Genomic DNA, 20,636 nt, shown 5'->3' with positions numbered 1-20,636 from the left:
TTCTCCTTTTGTGCTCCTATAGGGGTTAAACATTTTAGAAAGGCTCTTAGGATGAATTAGAGGTACGAGCATCTTCCCTTGACCCTTTTCACATGAGTGGAAGGGAGGAAAATGCAGATGGAAACAATAAAAGCAGTTTGATAGGGCAACTCTAACTATATATTTCTGATGGCATGACATTTCTTTTTTAAAGAAATCCCAAGGAGAGAAGGAGCTCTTGAGATTTTCAAAGCCACTTAGCCAGTTTTCGGAATCAGATGTGTTTAAGTCTAATAATAAATATGAACACCCTGGTGTTGAAGTTGAGAGAGCTCTACTCTTTCAACTTCACTCAAACAATTGCTTGAGGCTCAAGTCAGGGCCCTCAATGCAGTTGACTTGGAGGCACCTGGGTCTAGATTGAGGGGTTTTGTTTCTGTGTATGGGGAGAGGCTGAGGGGGAAACTGTGGGAGTTATTTATTTATTTGATTTTGTGAATCAGAGTTGTAAAAGCCATCTGAAATATTCATGCAGAATTGTCTGAGAAGCCCGTTTCTGTTTTATTTACTGCACAGTAGACCAGCCACAGCGGATTAGTTCTACAATACCCGTAACAAAAGCCCAACAGCTGATGCATGTGATGTTAGGAGGTGACAAAACAGTTAAAGTATGCTGCTGGCTACAGGCGAGCCGTCAGCAGACGCAGACAAAAGGGTTTGTGACAAGAATAACTCTCTCTCCAAGGCGAGCAGTGAAGAGTATCCAAAATACCAGTACCCTTTTCTCCTTGACATTGTCTTCTTACAGTCAGCACTTTATTGTCCTTTTATAGTATTTTTTAAATGGAGGAGCAAGAAGAAAGTAAACCCAGACACAGAACTAATTCACCAAAATAGTAAACCAAGGTTTTACTTTCCCAGCAGTTAGCCACTTCTGCCCTTACATAGATTTCCTTTACCATTTCTTCACTGAAGTTTGAAAAGAAAAGTTTCAAGGATGAACTGAAAAGATGATCCATCTTGAAAAGATTGCCATCTCTTGATTAATAAGCTGGAGAAGCCATGTGAGCCTTTGGTTACTAGAGAGAGGAGCTAGGGAGCGAGGTCTGTGCCTGGTTTATTTTTTGTCCATTTCGGCAAACATCATTCCACTGATGAAATGAAGCCAGTGGGCCAGGTTTTAAAGGGGATGGAGGATTGTAAGAGAGCCACAGGGAGCTGTGCAAGGGGCAAGGTTTAGATCCCCAGAAAGAGGCCGATGGATGAGCCTCTGGCCGTTTCAGAGGTGTGAAAAATCAGCTACCCTGTCTCCAGAAAATAGGAGAGGCTGTCTTCTTTTTAACCTTTGTAATTCCCCTTCTTTTCTCTCTGACATTCATTCAGCTGCCAAGAGCGTTTGGCAAGGCTTGGGCCAGCGAGCACACTTGCAGTGACCGCTAACCTTGGTATGTCCTGACACTTATGATGAGTGTCTGCAGGACGCAGAAGGCAGGCAGCCTGCTATGTCAGGCTTTTATTATGTGCTGCAGAGGCTAGGGACAGCCAGTTTAATAAAACAAATCATCCTTGAAGGTAAAGCAACTGGGAAGAGGAGGAGGAAGACGGGGGGGAAATGTGTCTTTGCCACTCATTCTGATAAAAAAAAAAAAAAGAACAGCAAAAAGCACCCACCCAATGCACCGTGTGTGTGTGTGTGTGTGTGTGTGTGTGTGTGTGAGTGTGTGACAACCCAGGCACCCCTGAGCAGACTTGAAAATATCCTCCCATTTCTCCCATTTCACCTAAGCCCACAAGGCCCTCGTTTGCTCTGAGGAGACTCACGAACAAACAGTGGTGATGAAATAGGTGGATGCTGAGAGTCAGCCCCTTGAAATATATGAGTTGGTCAAGTACCTCCTCACAATTATATTCTCCTCCAGATATCAAGGCAAGGAGAGGCAAGACCATTTGGGGTGAGGTTCCTATATTGGGATGCCTTTTATCAAAGCAAAGTTTCCACTAGCCTCTCCTGAAGAACACTCAGCACCGCAGCTCCCACAATAGCCTCAGAGTCCCGGCCAGAGACTTTGGAAGCCTTTTGTTTTTCCCCTGTGGCATGTCCAAAGGCATGGCCTTCCCTCCCCCTCCCACCGGCCGGCATTGTCTTGCATTCCAGGGACTTGATTGACTGTTGCCACCTGATGCTGAAGAGATACTCTAGGGTTCATTCTGCAGATTGTTGGGTTCTATTAAAAGAAACCTAGATAAGGGATTACTTGTCACTAAGGGATTTTCTGCAGATGTTTATTAGTGATTGGAAATCCATTAGGTGTGAAGAGGTACTGAAAAAACACGGATAAGACCAGTCTCATAACCCAGAATTCTTAAGACGCTCCCTCAGAACATCAGAAAGGACTCCCCCCCACCCCCTTACTCTGTTAAATGGAGTTGGGGAGACTTTTCTGGCAGAGAGGTAAGGGTCTCTCTTTCATGGGCAATATTTCTACCTGTGGATGGAATTCCTTGGCGCTCTCTCAGATCAGTTGCTACCCATCAATTTACCTCTGTGGAGCCACCAAAAAATAGATTAATTGCTCTAGCAGTAGCGGATCTCATTATAACTTTCTTTTATCTAGCCCAATCCATTGCGTGAGTATTGCCTCAAATTAAGCACAAAATTAGCAAACCATTTCATTTGTTCTCAAAGAATTCATCCCTTCCCAAACATAAACCAATAACCTGAGTCTCCTCTTGGGAATCTTTTGTGTCATTCCCACTTATTTTGAAGTTACTAGCTCTTCTGTGGTTTTTCTAAACCACAGATCCACAGCTTGTCAAGGTTTTGATGCCTCATATAAGTAGGAATTACTGAAAATGCATTTAAAAGGAGCCAGCAGGGTTTAATGGCAATACACCTGGATCGGTTATTTCACATGAGTCTCTTCATCTCATAATTTCTTCATCCCATAGAATCTCATACTTTCTTCTTCTATAAAATGAGCTCTGAGATCTATTTCAAGTCTTTAAATTCTATTTTTTATCATTATTTTAAAATTCCTTTTTTTAAGTATTTAAGTGGAAGGTAAGGTGTGATTCTAGAGCAATGTGGGGCAAAGCAGAAGGCAGGGTCTCGGTTTGAGCTGTTTATCAAAGACGATGCAACAAAACCCTGTGTAGCATTGTGAGGAAAACACAGAATAGAAGCCAGGAGAGTGCTCAAAAGACATCTAATGATAAATTCACTACAACTGGATATAAATAGGTGAAAAGCTAAATGACATCAAGACACAAATGCACAAATTGTTAAAGGACAGCCCAAGAGTATTGCTAAAAGAAATAAATGTTTGAAACAGGATGCGTATGTGTGTGCCAATTCGCTTCAGTCACGTCGGACTCTTTGCCACCCTGTGGACTGTAGCCCACCAGGCTTCTCTGTCCATGGGATTCTCCAGGCAAGAATACTGGAGTGGTTGCCATGCCCTCCCCCAGGGGATCTTCCCGACCCAGGGATCAAACCAGCATCTCTTACTCTCTTACTTCTCCTGCCTTGGCACAGGTGAGTTCTTTACAACTAGCACCACCTGGGAAGTCCTTAAAAAAGGATAAAACCCACTAAAAATCAGTAACCAGCATGGCCGATGATAAGAAATAACTGGGACTTCCCTGGTGGTCCAGTGGTTAAGTATCTACCTTCCAATGCAAGGGGGTGGGTTCGATCCCTGCTCAGGGAACTGACATCCCACATGCCGTGTGGCGTGGCCAAGAATTAAAATAATACATTTTTAAACATTAAAAAAAAAAAGAAAATAACAGAGTGGAGGCTGTGCACAGCCCCCAAAGAAATTTCTTTGATCTGTTCTCAGGCAAACCCCCAGAACTGCACCTCTTCCCTCCTCCAAGGCTGACGCTTTTCTAGATGCATCCCCCTCCTCTGACTATCTTAAACGTCATCCCTGCTCCCTTGGCCCTGGTTTCCAGATCTCCTGGGGGTCCTGGGAGTGGGTAGGCTTCATCTGGCGCCCCTGCCATACCTCTGTCCCTAGAGCTCTCCGCCAGGCTAGGCTGCATCCTCGAGTGTTCAAGGACCATAGATCCTCATCGTGGGTCTGTTGCCGACGGCCAGGGAAACCACACTTCTTGAAATGTTTCTTTTAATAAATGCCTCTGATGATGTTTCTGTAGCATTTGGCTAACAGCTCCCAAACCCCGTAGTTAGAGTGGGTAGTTGCACTGTGTAACTGGTCTCCAGCCATAATCCCTCTCTCAGTAACGCCCATTTGACACAATTTGAAGGATCGTCTTTGGGGAAGACAGGAATGTACTCAGAAAGGCTGCTTAATGACTTTTTATTTGGTAGAAGGTGAGTGGGAGGGCTGATTGCCACTCCATGCCCTTCTCATCCCACAAATACACGTGTATGTGCAGGAGATTGGGGAGAAGGTCATCGGAGTTCAGTTGAATTCTCATCAGGGAATGGCCTTTGGAGTATATGGGTTTGCACATTTATGGAGGGCAAGGTGCTACGTGCATGCTCAGTGGTATCTGACTCTTTGTGACCCCATGAACTGTAGCCTGCCAGGCTCCTCTGTCCATGGGATTCTCCAGGCCAGAATACTGGAGTGGGTTGCCAACACTACATTAGGTTGCCATTCCTCCTCCAGGGGATCTTCCCGACCCAGAGATCAAACCAGCATCTCTTGCATTGGAGGCAGATTCTTTACCACTTGAGCCATTAGGAAAGCCCTGGGGAGCAAGGTGGTATTTCCATTATTCCCCAGGCAGTGGTTGGAACTGTGTCCTGAGAAACTAGCCTCGCTTGCTCGCTCGCTCTCTCTCTCTCTCTCTCTCTCTCTCTCTATATATATATATATATATATATAGGGAGAAGCTTCTCAACATTTTCACTTTTTCTAGAGTCCAGTCAGCCCCAGATTGGGGCTCTTTTTCTTCTGGAGCATCATTAGGTTTCTTTCAAAGGACAAGTGACTTGCCATAGGAAGCACTGAACTTCTTTGTCCAACTCCAAATGTCTCAGACAGGTTTGTCTGGTATCATTTTCATTTTCTTTAACAGTTACTATCATTATAAAAAGGTCCACTGCACAAAGCGAGAAAAGGTGGGGAGAATGGGATCAAATATGTTCAGAATGACAACCCCTCTCTGTTACTTTGGTGAGCAGCAGGTCTGAGCCAAGATAAAAATCTTTCACCTCTTGTCTATGTGTAGATAGATCCGTCTACACATGCAGCTGCAGGGCTTTTACTTCCTCAAATGTCTGCACTTACTATAAAAGTAAAACATTATTCATGTGTAAGTTCCCCCACTAAAGGAAAATTATAAAGTGTCAGTGTGTACTTGGAAAATTATGAGTATCTGGAATGATTCTGTGAATCCTTTGTTTCATTGTGGGAGTGATAGGTCCTGCTTTACCATGTAACTTACAGAGATTACTAAATAAGTACATGAGTAGCTATTCCTTTCTCTAGACAAGAGGTCAGACTATTAAACAACTACTAATAAACAATTCATAAGCACATGCACAGAAAACACACGCACACATATTCATTGCTGTGGTAGAAAAGAATTAACAAATAGATTTTCTGAAAAGTATATTTGGAGAATGTTTACCTTGAACTACAGTGACTTTGAACAATTCCCTTATTCTCTCTGAGCCTCCATTTTCTCACTGTAAAATGGGGTTAATAACCACAGAGATGTTGGGGGAAGTGAATGATACAGTTCACATTCAGTATATAACACAGTACCTGACACATAATAAGCAGTCCAAAAATGTGGAGTATTATTACTGTCAACTGCATAAGTCACTCTCTTATGGAGAAATTCTCATCTCAAGGTAAAGTATTTTCTGGCTAAAATACTAAAAAGGATTTTAGTATTTGGTACACATTTTGTATTTTGGCCTTCCCTGATGGCTCAGATGATAGAATCTGCCTGCAGTGCAGGAGACCTAGGTTCGATCCCTGGGTCAGGAAGATCCCCTGCAGAAGGGAATGGCAACCTACTCCAGTATTCTTGTCTGGAGAATTCCATGGACAGAGGAACCTGGTAGGCTACAGTCTATGGAGTCACAGAGTCAGACACGAGTGAGCAACTAACACTTTTGTATTTTGGGACTCAGTATTAATATCATTATCTTACTCTTTTTTTGTACATAGCGTAGAGGCATACCTCAGAGATATTGCAGGTTCCATTCCAGACTACCAAATGTTGCAATACAAAGAGTCACATGACGTTTTCTTTACTTTTCCAGTGTGTTTAAAAGTTATATTTATACCATACTGTACTCTATTAAGTGTGCAACAGCATTATGTCTAAAAAAAGTACATACCTTAATTAAATATACTTAATTGCTAACAATGCTAGCCATCATCTGAGCCTTGAGTTGTAGTCTTTTTGCAGTAGTAACATCAAAAATCACTGATCACAGATAACGAGAGCAAAAAGTTTGAAATATTTCGAGAATTACCCAAGTGCGACACAGACACATGAAGTGAGCAGTTATCATTGGAAAAATGGTGCCAGTCGGCTTGCTTCACACAGGGTTGCCACAAACCTGCAATTCATAAAAGACACGCCATCTATGAACTATAAGAAAGCAAAACAAAGTGCAGTGAAAGGAAGTATGCCTGTACTTTATAGTGTGGAATATTTTGGTATACAATTTAGCAACAGAGTCAACAGTCCTCTAATACAAGCAGGACACTAAGGTTTTAATTTTCTTCATTTGTAGCGTGGGTTTAGTTTATATCAAAGGCCAATTATTAGTCTACTTTTGAGAAGACATTTTGTTTTCCTAATGGAAATATGATTCAAATTCTGAAAGATAAGGTAGAGAACTGATTCTGGAATACACCTCTTTAATGAAGCGAGGAGTCCCAACGGTATGTCTGCATTTTTCTACTCAAATATTCACAATGGAATCCAAGTTTTTCAATAGGTCTGCATGTATCCTTTGCATAAGTCTTTTTCTAAAACTCTACAAAGCTGTCAACCCCACATTACAATGCTACTATATATAACAACTTTACATAAGAGAACAGGGGTCGGCCATTTTTAGAAAATGCAGGTGCCCTGTAAGCCCCTATCAGAAAGAAAGACCTTAGCTCAATTTCCTTTGAAGAACGGGAGACTTGAAACTGAAAACTTTATTAATGCCATTGTCTCCTTGTATCAGCAGGTTCCAGAGAGATTCCTGGAAGTTGCGCAGATCACATTACGGGAGTTTTTCAATGCCATTATCGCAGGCAAAGATGTTGATCCTTCCTGGAAGAAGGCCATATACAAGGTCATCTGCAAGCTGGATAGTGAAGTCCCTGAGATTTTCAAATCCCCAAACTGCCTACAAGAGCTGCTTCATGAGTAGAAATTTCAACAACTCTTTTCGAATGTATGAATAGTAGCAGTCCCCTTTGGATGTCCACGTTATCCGTGTCTAGATTTTGATTTCATATATGTGTGTATGGGAGGCATGGATATGTTATGAAATCAGCTGGTAATTCCTCCTCCATCATCTTTCTCTCATCTTCTTCTGTTTTCAATTGCAACGGGGATGGTTCTTTTCCTGCCGCCTTTAGTTTACTTTTGCCCAAGGCCCTTAACATTTGGAGACTTAAAATAGGCTTAATTATCAGGGAAAAAAAGAATGTTGACGTGTGTAAAGTCTATATTAGCAAGGACGGGCATTTGTTTAAAATGCGTCTGCTGGATTCATGGTTTGTTGCAAATGGCGGTTGGCGGAGGGAGACCCGTGACACAGCCCGACTCCGCAGTCAGTGATGTGTCTCTTGTGTTTACTGCTGAGAAGGTCAGAAAACTGGATGAAACCACTTGATAAACTTAAATATTTTGCTTGGTTTGAACTCAGTAAGTAGCTTTTTATCACACGTTTGAAAATAATGCCGGTGGCAGATCAAGAGCTCACTTTTCAAAAGTACCCCAAAAGGCCACATTGTAAAAAGAAAACATCATCACTAACTGTCAAGTCTCTCCTCAGAGAAATGGCAAACACCCCAAACTAGTTTCTTTTGGAGGCAGAGCAATTTTATACAAAACTGACTAGTCAAGGTGAGACTGGAGATTCATGTGGTTTCTAGTCTCCTCTCGGAATTTTGCAATAGGTTCTTCTTGGTAGTAGTGAGTACCTATCGTTCTTCATACAGGAAAACCCCTATAATGTGTTGTTATTTTCTGTGTATCTTGCTTAAGACATAAAAAGGCACATAAGTTTCCAATTTATTCTTTGCAAAACTTTGTTTATATGCTTTAGAAGAATTATCATGTCTGTGTAATATTTAACAAATTTTTTTTTTTTCAAAAAACACTATTTTCTGAATTCCTTTCTATGGTAAGGAATAAAGGACATCCTAACTTGACCATAAAATTCCTGCCTATACTAGAAGTTTGTTGACAGCTGCTAGCTGACTGGATCTTCCCCTCCTGAGAGGAGTACATTTGAGAATGACCTATTTTCCTATACATTTCCACACTACCTACCCTGATGGATATTCAAAGCGGTGACAGTCTAATTTAAAGTGTTTTCATTTTAGGTACAGTGTTTTAAAGCAATTGATAAAGTCTCTTCTAACTCAGAAGCTAGTAATTGACCAAAACATGAGAAGAGTGTATAGAATAGGAGCATTTGGGAGTTAACCCAAAAGACACAATTTCAGCACACATGAGAAAGCTAGCTGCTATTTCATGCTTTCTTCAATGGTTCTCCTCTTTTTTTTCTTTCTCTTGTCTTTTTCCAGTTTTTCAAAGGTGTACAACGTTTCCATACTTGCTTTTAAAAAGCTGTATGGCATTCACACTTGTTTTCTTGGATGGGTTTTGTGTGCAGAGGCAGTAAGAATTCCTTTTTTATTCTAATAGTGTTTTCCAGAACCCTCCCTCCCTTCAGTAATTTGATCTACATCTTCTAAAATGACACAGTAAAAAGAAAAAAAAAAAAAAGAAAATCCTGGTATGTAGATTATGTACAACATAAATACCGTTTTTCCTTGATTTTTATAAAAATGACATTTGACTTTGGAGACTGTCGGTTGACCCATGAGACTAGCTGACCCAATCGCTGTAATTTAACATCATTTATAAATTCTGCTGATGGACAGGAATGTATGAAGGCAATTATTGTCAGCACAAAGCTTTAAAACCTGCTGACTTTAAATTAAACGGTGTGGTCCTGTGATGCCTGCGTCATTCAGGAGACAGCCTCTCACGGTGTGGACGGAGTGCAGCAGCCTAGGCCTGGGACGCCCCAGCCTCCCTGCACAACCGAACCCATCCCCCAGCTCGCAGGCTCCTACACAGCGAACACAGGCCCATCTGAGCCAATGTGTTCTTGTTCTGGCTTGTTTAGGGGAAAAAAAAATGTTCAGATAATCATCACATTGGAATATAATGCAAACCAAAAAAAAAAAAAAATCCAATCAGCACAAAGTAGAGAAGCAATCTCAACTTGTGGTCACACTCTTTTGCCTTGCTTCACGCCCAAAGGTATGACATTCGTTGTTCACATCAGTATACAACTGGCTCTTTTTGCTGTTCCATGGAATTCACATCACCATTGTGTTGCCATTTGCAAGGCAAAAGGCAAAACTGTAATATATTCACCTATCAAGACAGATTGCTAGTATCTTCCTGATCTGGGGCAAATTTAGTATTGATTCCAGACATATTTAGATTTTTAGTATTATTCTCCCCTGCCTTTCTAATTTAAATAGACAAATTAAGCAAAAGTGTGTATTCACAACCAAATGTTGATGTGCTTATCCACAGTAATATCCTCTCAATGTTCACTGAGGCATAGAAATTGTTTCAGAGTAGAAATTGCAGCGTGAGTAGAAACTCACCTCATTGTCCTGGAAACAGAACTTGATCATTTTGCTTTTAGGTGATTCTTTTTCTTTCCCCACCATAAAATCTTGTGCCTCCCAGTGCATTGGAAAATGACAAAAGCCTGTCTCTCAAAACGCCTATTTAACAGGTTTTTTAAAATCACCATCTTTCCAATCTTCGTTCAACTCTCACCACGTAAAAATTGGCGACTTGGGAGAAAGTTCGCTTTCTCTGGTGGGAGGGTGAAGGACTAGGGACAGTTTACAAAGGGAAACAAAGTCTAAAGTCCATGTTGAAATACCACATTTCCACTTATTTTCTGCTAACCCCAAATTATTTTTGCATCTACACTTGAGGTTATAGTCTGTGCCTAGACCTAAATGCACCAGCGGGGGGATTTTTAAAAATCCTTCAAAATCCCACTTTTTTCCCACAAGTACAATTGTTCTTGTGCCTTCTGTGGCTTTCGATTTCATCTTTTTGACTTTATTTCCAATTACTACAGCTGCAATAAACACTAGATTTTTTTTCTGGCTGTTTGACATAATGTTGATAGCTATGCATATTTTGTGTCTTTTTAAAAACAAAGCGGGAGAATACGTTTTTGAGAAGAGAATTTTTAGAACAGTTTGATACCGCAAATTATTTTTTCCTCAATTGTTTGAGCAGCATTCGAGTTTTGAAAATTCTTGTAGAAGCCAATTTTTTGTAACTGTGGTGCAAATCTTGTGTTTTCTTAGCCTAACGAAAAGTAGTATAGAAGCAATATTTCATACCATGTGCTATATATGTGTGTGCAGATGTGTGAACATAAACACATACACACATATACACACATGTAAAAATAGACATATATATATGCGTGTGAAGTGGAAAGCTTACCTTTTCCTACCTAGATTTAAGGACCTATTTTAGGCTTGTTATGTTTTGTCAAAAGAATGTTCTATTTGCAACAACAAAACATTTAATTCTTACTGTATCTCTGGCTGTTTAATGAGGACATTTCACTTTAACTGGTAAAACAACGTGGAAGATGGTAGAATGTAGTCATTATTTAAGGAAATGTTCACCCACATATTCCCGAAGTTTGCGTTGTGCCTCCAAGTATTATTCCATTAAAGTGTTTTATGTTTGCCGACTCTTTGTTGCTGTGCTAGGGATGTGGGTGAATATCATTTTTAAAAATGTTAAAAACGACAAAAAAAAAAAAAGCAAAACAAAAACACTAAAGCAAGAGGGGAACTTTTATAAAGCAATGTAAATATTTAACCTCATGGCTGTTGTTACGTAAGACATGAGATTTTAATAAATAACTACATTCTCACAACATCTGTTGAATTTATTAGGAACACTTCGGTGACTGTATAGACAGTTGAAAGCATTCTTGAAAATCCTGCTCTCTACTTTTAAAAGATAAGAGTCTCTTTCATCAGATGTCAAGGGCAAGGGTAATGCAGTTTCTGTAAATTTATGAAATTTCTTTTCTGTGTACATGAAGACACTTAGTATGTAATCCCCCTCCCCCCCACACACACACATACATGCATACACATAACAGGTTAATATTAAGTCGTAAAGCTAAAGAGTTGGGGGCTTTCAAATCAGGATGTTCCCCAGAAACAATCATAAATTCATCAAAGAAAAAGTGGTTTACAGAATCCCCCGAGAGAAGCCGTGTGCGTGTGAGGACAGAGCAGAATCTCTTTGCCATGTATATTATAGACTCTTTATTGGTGTGAATAGTACAAATGTTTCGTTCTGGTACAGACTCCGTGTTTGCAAATTACAAGAAGCATTGTTTTCAAAAAGCTCCCCTTAAAAGAACGTAACTGGTTTCTATGAGTAAGCAGTTACTGTATTGCACTTACATGTGATGTTGAAGGAAATGCAGTTTTGTTTTCTGTAGATCTGTTGGTTGTAAACCACCTATAAGACTAAAGCTAAAATGCTCATTTTCAGAGCTGGGATCAAAACTGGTATTTAACCTTTGCATCTTCTTATAAGTATCCTTCTAGAAACATAACAGAATCTGGGAGCAACTGGACTTTGAGTCTTTTCAACTGAGCCCTCTCTCAAAACTGACACCCCCGAAAATGCACAAACATGAGCATGAGCAGAAAAGGCAAACAGAGTGGCCCTTTTTTGTGAAAATGGATCCATTCTTTGTTTTTTAAAATATTTGAATCCTCTCCATAGGGGGGAAAAGCATTTTAAAATTGTATATTACCACTTCAAAATTAAAATTCGGAAAGCAAATGTATTTGGGGTTGGTCTCAGCAATACCCAGAAGAATCAAAGGTCCTGGCTTCCCCCAATATTGTCCCAGCCATTTCTCATATGTATATAGTATAAACCGTGACAAAACACTGCCTTTATATTATTTAGCAATATGTTGTAAATAGCATTATTAAGCTCTTTTTTTTTGTAATAAAGACCCTTTGATTTGAATATAGTACAATAACTGAACTGATAAAGTCAATTTTTGATTTTTTTTTTTTTAGCTAGAGGCAATTTCAATTGTGGATTTTTGTTGTTGTCTATTGTTCTGAAGACTTTGCATAATTTATTGGTTTAATTTATCCTAATTTATTTGATGAAGGTGTACAATTTTGTATTACCAAGGATGTACTGTAATATTAATTGATATGATAAAAAAAAAAACAATGAGACTCCCTGTCCATATTAAAAAGTAAATAAAAAAGGTGCAGTAGACAATTGATTTTAAAGTAAAAGTAAAAAAAAATTAGTTTGGCAGCTACTAAATTTTAAAACAGGAAAAACAATTTGTTGGGGGGAGGGTGGGAAGGGGGTTTTACTTTGTGTGTTGAAGCTTTTGTATACTCTGCAAACTTTTACCTTTTGCTTTGTACCACTTAAAGGCTACAGTAGTCCAATTGCCTTGTGTGCCTTCCATCTTCTCTTAAACTGAATGTATGTGCAGTATATATGCAAGCTTGTGCAAAATAAAATATACATTACAAGCTCAGTGCCATTTGATTTCTTTTAAACATTTAAACACATAACATGTGACATTTAGTTTTTGGACCTGTGTCCAATTGTAGGACAGCAGGCTAGTTGTGACTGTAATATCAATTCGGGAGTTTTCCTCCTCCTGCCAGTTTGGCAATTTATTTTTTTGTTTGTTATTTTTGGTCATGTACTTGCAAGATATTAGTTCCCTGACCAGGGATTGACCCTGTGCCCTCGGTACCCAAAGTGAGAAATCCTAACTACTAAACTGCCAGGGAATTCCCTGGAGTTTTCCTTTTATTACAATTCTTAAGCCTACAAACCTAGGATCGTTACACACAACTCATAGAAATGGTCTTTTTTTACTTCAGACATTTGTAGTAAATGGCTAGATTTCTGTCTGAAACCTCTTCTCACAGATTTAAATTTAACCCTCAGAATCTATAAACAATGAAGGTTTTGGATGCAAACAATATTGTGAGCTAATAAATGCAGTTCAATTGTTAATGTCTCATGATTTGAAGAACAAGGAAAGATGTTCCCCAAATCACAAAATGGCAAATATGTTATTTGAAATATGGGGAGTGAGAGCTTGTATTGTTTCTACTCTGATTGAACTCAGAACTACATCCTAATGTAAATTTAAAACCTTCCTGAAATGTTCCTTTGGACAGGAATGGCAGCATGATTCATACTAAGAACATTGGTTGTATGGCTTTGGAAAACTTTCTTTCTCTCTTTTGCTTTAGTTTAAAATCATGTCTCCTTTATCTTCAAATCAAAAACCTTGAGGAATCATCAGAACTCATTTGCCCACTTGACAATGACCCTATTAAATGTCACTCACAGCGGCACCTCCCTTTCTCCCGCCGTATTTCTGTACACTGAGTCTTATCCATCTCTGAGATGCCTCCTTTTGCTCTTCCCCTCAGTGACAAAAACTTTATATTTTGACTCTCTTGTCATGAGAAGTGCTTAGAATCAGTGCCAACTGAAAAGCTATTAAATGGTAATGGTATTTTCCATTTTCAGCTCTTTTTTCTATCAATGGCACAAATTTAAATTCCAGCCTTCCTAATTAAATTGTGCGAAAGAGCATGCTCTGTGCCAAAATATTTATTCCCTGATTGGAGAAAGAAAGGCACGCTTCCCTTCACTCCCTGCTCCCCCTACCCCACCTCTCACCCTCAGCTCCCTTCTAACTGCTCTTGAAAGGGAGAAGGCATTTGCAGTAATATAATGAAATGACTTCCGTCTTCTGGTCCTTACTTAACACCAATCTTCTTTAAATCAGATTGGATAATCCAGGTAGTGACTAAATCACTAAGAAGTTCCGGTAGGTGATAATGTTTTCTGATAGGAGGTTCATGTAAACTGTAGCTTCAACTTATTACTTTTGTGACGCCATCCGATGGCGCTGACCCAGAATAATATGCATTGATACCACTATTCTTAACTTTGATCTGAACCCTGTTCACAGAACTTTTTCCATATATGTCTGTCTCAATGCCTGCCAGTACCCTTGGTATACTTAGAGGTTTAGGTTTCACCAAGTAATAGTAAATAAAAGGTTGATTTTATTCATTGGTATCTCCATTCATTATCATAAATGATAAGTTTTACTTAAAGACTGACAGCAAAAAATCCTCACATTTTTACAATTTATTCACACATGCTAAAGTGAGAGACAGATGTCTCTGAATACAAGGTCATAGGAAAACATCAAATATTTGCTGTGTGTTGCCAAGCTCTGGGATCAATGAACGCTCCTGAAGGCATAAAATACAAAAGAAGGATTTATAAAGGAAAACAGCTGGTATGATATCCATACAAAGTTGTGAAAGATTACTAAAAAAAATAAATGGTGCCACACACTCACTGCCCTCCACAAGCAATAACCCTTTGGAGGGAGGGTCAAGTCTCTAGGGTAAAAAAGCCTAAAGGGTAACCTTTTTCTTTGGTGTCTAGAAGGCTAAAGGATTCTTAGAGTCCATGTAGCTACCATGTTGACTTTCTCCGAAGGCTTTCTACATACCAAAAAAAAAATGTTTGCTAAAATGTTTTGCTTGTTGTCAACAACATGAGAACAATTCAGTCATGTCTGACTCTTTGCAACTCCATGGACTGCGGCACACCAGGCTTCCCTGTCCTTCAAGAAAGGGAATTTAGGGGGCTTCCCTTGTGGCCCAATGGTTAAGTATCCACCTTGTAACGTAAGGGACACTGGTTGAATCCCTGGTCCATGAAGATCCCACATGTTGCGGAGCAGCTAAGCCTGTCGTCCACAACTATTGGGCTTGTGCTCTAGAGCCCAGGAGCCACAACCACTGAAGCCCACATGCCTAGAGCCTGTGCTCCGCAACAAGGGAACTGACCGCAATGAGAAGTCGGTGCACCGAAATGAAGAGTAGCCCCTGCTCACCGCGACTAGAGAAAGCCTGGACACAGCAACAGCGACCACCACTGCCAAAAAATAAACTTTAAAAGATTATTTTATAAAAAAGAAAGGGAAATTAAGTTACAGGGCAAGGCAAGAGCAAAATTCTGAAGTTGGTCAAGGGCGGCTGGATCTTTTTTCCTCTGTTCATGATCACTTGCCCTTCAGGAAGTGTCTCAGCAAGTGTCATGTGATGCTCTCGCATGGCCCCAGCCCTTCCTCTGTTCAAGGGGACGGAGGCATCTACTACAGGTAACATGAAGAAATCACCAACTTGGTGTGTTTCTCTTCCAGTGGTATAGGTATTAAAAGATACATGGTGCACAGGAATGCACTTTACATTTTCATTTTGGGGCCAAGAACACCCCAGCGATTAAGGGTTGGAGGTCTTCCCCACCAAACACAAGGCCACGTCTTTGAACAATGTCACTCATGGCTACGCCTTGCCTGAATGCAATATCATCTGTCAGGGCATCCTGCTTCTCTTTCCAGGACTTATGGTCATTGAGTCCTTTGACCACTTTCCTGCCTGTGGTCACTGAGTCCTTTCAAGTGTCTCCAAAATCATTCAGAAGGAAGGACCCTTCTCCACTGGACATTGGTTTATTTTTCTGGTTAGAGAGGAAATTAACTAGTGCTGAAGAGATTTTAAAGAGAATCTAACTCAGTGACTTTTATTCCCAAGATCTCTAGGGTAATGTGGTACTACCTCAGGGGCCACCAAATCGAGATCTCTTTTAACCAAAGAATTCTTATCTTTATACTGGGGTGCAATAATCTGTTCACTTTTTTAAAAGGTGTTCTCTGTTTCAAGCAACAAAGATCTCATCAGATATGATAGGATAAGTCTCTAAGTATGAACGTGAGTATTAAATTCAAAAAGTTCTGTCAAACTTTGATTAAAAAAAAAAAGAAGAGTTCCATGAACTTGTGGTTGTGGGAGGAAGGTGGGTGAGGGATAGATCGGGAGTTTGGGATTGACATCTACACACTGCTATATTTAAAATAGATAACCAACAAGGATCTACTGTATAGCACAGTGAATGTAGCTCAATATTCTGTATTGAAATGGAAAAAGAATTTGAAATAGAATAGATGCATGAATATGTATAACCAAATCACTTTGCTATACACAGGAAACTAACACAACACTGCTAATGAACTACAATATAAAGATTTTTAAAATATGTGTTTATTGATAAAGTCAATGAAAAAACAAAAATAATCATAAAGGTGTAATCATACTAATTGTTCTCTTTTAGATAAATTGATTTAAAAATGTGGTATCTACATACAATGGAATATTACTCAGCCTTAAAAAGGAAGACACTTCTGATACAAGCTGTAACATGGAAACATCCTGAAGACATCGTGCTAAGTACAATAAGCCAGTTACAAAAACACAAAGGCTGTGTGAGTCTACTTGTATGAGGTTCTAAAAGTAATCAAATTGAAAGGGAAAGTAGGCTGGTGGTTGCCATAGAGCTATTGTTTAATGGGTATCAGGTTTAGATGGGGAAGACAAAAGAGCTCCAGAAGTGGATGGAGATGATAGTTGCAGAACCATGTAACTTGTCTGTTCCGTGTTGTTTGTTCTGTTTTTTGCAGAACCAAAATCAGTTGTCACTGATTTTACACTTGAGAATGGCTAAAAAGGTAAATTATATTTTATGCCTATTTTACAATATAATAGTAAACATCTTTTTAAAAGGTTAAAAAAAATAAAGGAGTTCTCTGCTAAACAACAACATAATACTCATCAAGTAAAGTAAGAGATCTTTAAGGATGAATGATTAGGTGAACATTAAAAAATAGTAGCTTTATGTGAGTTTTAGCAAACCTTCAAAAATAGAGATTATTTTTATACCAAAGAAACAGCACAGAGCCTGCCGGGCACATGCATTTAGTTCCCTTTCTTCTCCCCTAGCCAGTGGCTTTTGTCATCCTGCCATACTGTTTTAAATTGTGATCTGAGAACTATACCCTGACCCATGGCAGCTTCCCAGGACATTCAAATTTTGAAGAACACAGAAGTTCTCCAGGAACTAAAAGTTTCTTCCCATGCCTACTATTTCCTGGGGCCCTTGCTCTCAGCCTCAGGCCTCTAGCCACTGTGGCCCCACCTCCAGCCAGCCATGCTTGGGTATGCCCCAGAATAGGAGTGGAGCAGCTTAGAAAGATTAAGGTGCCATAACAGGCTGAAACAATCACTTAGGCTGTCTCTACCCTGGCAAAGGGGAGGGTATTATTTGCAAAGCCCCCTGCTGAGTGGCCCAGGTGCTAGCTAGACGGGCTCAGGAGATAGTTTGGCAGCCACCCTGGAAAAAATGCCTGTGTCTCTGCAAATAAATCTGCCGGTGGAGAAAGCGCTGAGTTTTCCCCAGTGCTTGTGCAAATAGTACTCTGTGCTTTGCCGGTATTGGACATTCCTTGGTGTGAGTAGCTCTAGACCATGAAAATGGGAGGCATGGATTTCTTGTCATTGTCGTTACCCTTGACCTGTTGGGAAATAATTTCAAAAATCAATGGTCCAATTTCCAATTATTCACAACATGAAAGCTCTTGGTAACCAGAAGAAACATTTTCTTTAAATACCTGTTTAGCACTCAGCAACTGAAAGTGAGCAAGAGAGTCTTGAAGTCTGACACAGTGGAAGGTAAATGAGCATGCACTCAAGCGTGGTATGGGCACGTGCATCTCAGGACAGGTATTCTAGAAAAAACACCTGTGCATTCTAGAAAAAAACTGTGAATAATATATCCATTATCAACTGAATATTATTTATCTCTTTTCTCCACTCGATATCCAAGGATTTGTAGAATTGACATTATGATTACATATATGAGAAATCTTCATGAAGTGGATGCATTTCTAAACAAAAAGCAAGTATCAAAGCTTATACTAGAAGAAGGAAAAAATCTAATAGAACTGAGATCCTAAAAGAAATGGAAAAACCTGCTCAAAAAACAAAATAAAAACAAATGCAATCTCCTCTCCTCCAAAGGCACCCAGCATTGTAGGTCTATGGGTGAATTCTATCAAATATCTAAAATATTAGATCAACAGTTCAGACACCTATATATACACATATACATCCCAATTTTTTATGAATTCTACACATTTATTAATACAAATGCAAAAACCCTAAGTAAAAATATAAACAATTCTAATCCACCAATATAGAAAAAAATACTATACTATAAACAAGTGGGGCTTGTAACAAATTGAGATTAAGGAAGACCCAGACTTACTGATTTTCTGGGTGAAAAGCAGAAAAAAGTTTACTGATGTGTTGATTTGTTTTTTTCTACCTTCTAGTGACAATGAAAACAAATATATCTTATTGAGGTGTCAGCTAAGTTTTTCTTTTACTAGGGCCAAGTAGCCTTTGCTCTTTCAGCAATTTTTGCTTGCCAGGTTGCCTAATTCAGAGACCATGTCTCATTTTAATATGCCTTTTTGGAATTCCAAGTCTTTAGAAAAAGTCAAATTTATCCAGTAGAGCTTTAAAAATTTCCCTCAATAATTTTTTAAAAAGAACTTAAAATGGAAAAGAAATCCAAAAAAGTAATGCTAATTAAAGATAGGCTCTTTCTTCCACCTAAAAGGAATCATGACTTTTTCATTTTCTAGAAAATTGACTTAAAATTAGAGCTTGTTTGTTTATACTGTAAGAGGAAAGGATAAGATACCAGGCTCTAAGGAAGCATTGACTTGGCCAGCACTGACCCAAGGCCATCTGGTGAAGCTCATGAGAACTGCCATTGCTTAGAACTTGGAGAGAGATTTGGCAATATCCTTACTTTTTTAAAATGTGTATGCTTTTGCCTCATCAATTCCACATCTAGCAATCAACCTTATGGAAATAATTGAACATACAAGCAGACAGGGATCACAAAGGCACATATTCAATGAAGTTAAAATGTGTGATTTTTTTTTTTCTCTATATTGTAGTGTGAGTCATTCAGTTGTGTCCAACTCTTTGCGACCCGATGGACTGTAGCCCGCCAGGTTCCTCTGTCCGTTAAATTCTCTGGCAAGAATACTGGAGTGGGTAGCCATTCTCTTCTCCAGGGGATCTTCCCAACCCAGGAATCAAACCCAGGTCTCCATTGAAGACAGATTGCTCATTGAAGGCAGATTCTGTCTGAGCCACCAGGGAAGCCCTGGGTGTTTTTTTGTTTTTCCTATGACTCAACTTAATCTCTTCCTCAGGCTCCTTTTTTTTTCTAATGGTAGAAAATAACCTAATCACTTTCAGGTGTACTCAACCTTTTCGGATGAAGTTTCATCCGTTTCTGCTCCTTTCCTCATAGGGTGACATCTAAGCTCTTGGGTGTTAACAAGGAGTCTTCTGGCTCTTGGTTGATGTCTAATAGTGGCAGGTCCTCTGATGCTCGAGCAAGGAGTCCTGCAAATCGGATGGCAAGGTGTCATCAGGGCATCATGCTTTGTTTGCTGACATGGCCATTACTGCATTAGGCTTCTATCCTCCAGCGTTCATACCAGTTCACACTAAGGCATCCTCAGGCCTTCACTGGCTCACTTTCCTCCCCATGCATTTTCTCCAATGGTCTGGACACAGGAATGTTGGAGTCTCTCCTCGAGCCAATCGGAGGTCTATGCTCTCTGTCCCTGGAGCTCAAGAAGTCTGAACCCTCCAGCAGTCATGCCATGTTGGCCCAGGAATTTCTGCATGGCTACTGTATTCAAGATGCAACGCTACTATATTCTAGATGCCAGACAGCGCACAGATACAAATCCTGTCTTCTACACTCCAAACGTATTTGGCTGTTCTGTCATCTCCACCCAAATCACAAGCTCAGCCCAAGATAGAAAGTGCAGGGCCCCATTGTAGGGAAGGTCTGATGTAGTCCTTCTCTAGCAATTTTGTCCTCTGGACCAGGAAAATGTCTTCCAACAGGGACGGTGGGCCAGGCTGGCTCCTCATCTGTGATCAGTCTGTTCTTTGTTGAGGATGAGGCTTTATGCCTTGATTCCTTTGGCTAACTTTTGAGACTGAAAACACCCTTTTCTATCACAAAAAGTCAGGCTCTGGAAAATTAAAAGCCTTAACTTTCAAGACTATCATCTCAACGCTGAGTTTTAAGAACCTATTTTAAAATTCTAAAACCTTGATTCTTTGTTCTCTGCGTTTGCCCCATGAATCCCTTCTAGAAGCAGTGCTCGCAGGTGACTGAATAAGGGCAACTCACAGATACTGATGTGCAGCTGGGAAAACTTCAGTTAATATGTCTAAATTTTATGTGACATGTTCAGGAATATGCACTGCAAGTTCGTATGTCATAATAGAAAAAGGTAGACAAATTAAATATTGATCATAAGGTGAACTGTTAAAATAAATTGTTACTTTATGTCTCTGTCAATGTAACTTAACTTGAGTTGATGTGAC

The 20,636-nt window shown here is 39.7% G+C and overlaps 1 protein-coding gene across 1 annotated transcript in view; it reads left to right on the top strand.

Moving 5' to 3' along the window:
• The window catches only part of PROX1 (prospero homeobox 1), a 55,332-nt gene extending 42,572 nt beyond the window's left edge, over positions 1-12,760 (top strand). Inside the window, exon 5 of the mRNA XM_055582988.1 lies at positions 7,157-12,760. Coding sequence (XP_055438963.1) covers positions 7,157-7,342 — 186 coding nt within the window. The 3' untranslated portion in view covers positions 7,343-12,760. The remainder of the gene's footprint in view (positions 1-7,156) is intronic.
• The last annotated feature ends 7,876 nt before the right edge of the window (positions 12,761-20,636 follow it).

This window comes from Bubalus kerabau, chromosome 5, assembly GCF_029407905.1.
Source record: "Bubalus kerabau isolate K-KA32 ecotype Philippines breed swamp buffalo chromosome 5, PCC_UOA_SB_1v2, whole genome shotgun sequence".
NCBI classification, from domain to species: domain Eukaryota; kingdom Metazoa; phylum Chordata; class Mammalia; order Artiodactyla; family Bovidae; genus Bubalus; species Bubalus kerabau.
The sequence above is the reverse complement of the archived record's forward strand: the minus strand, read 5'-3'. Positions and strand labels throughout refer to the sequence as shown.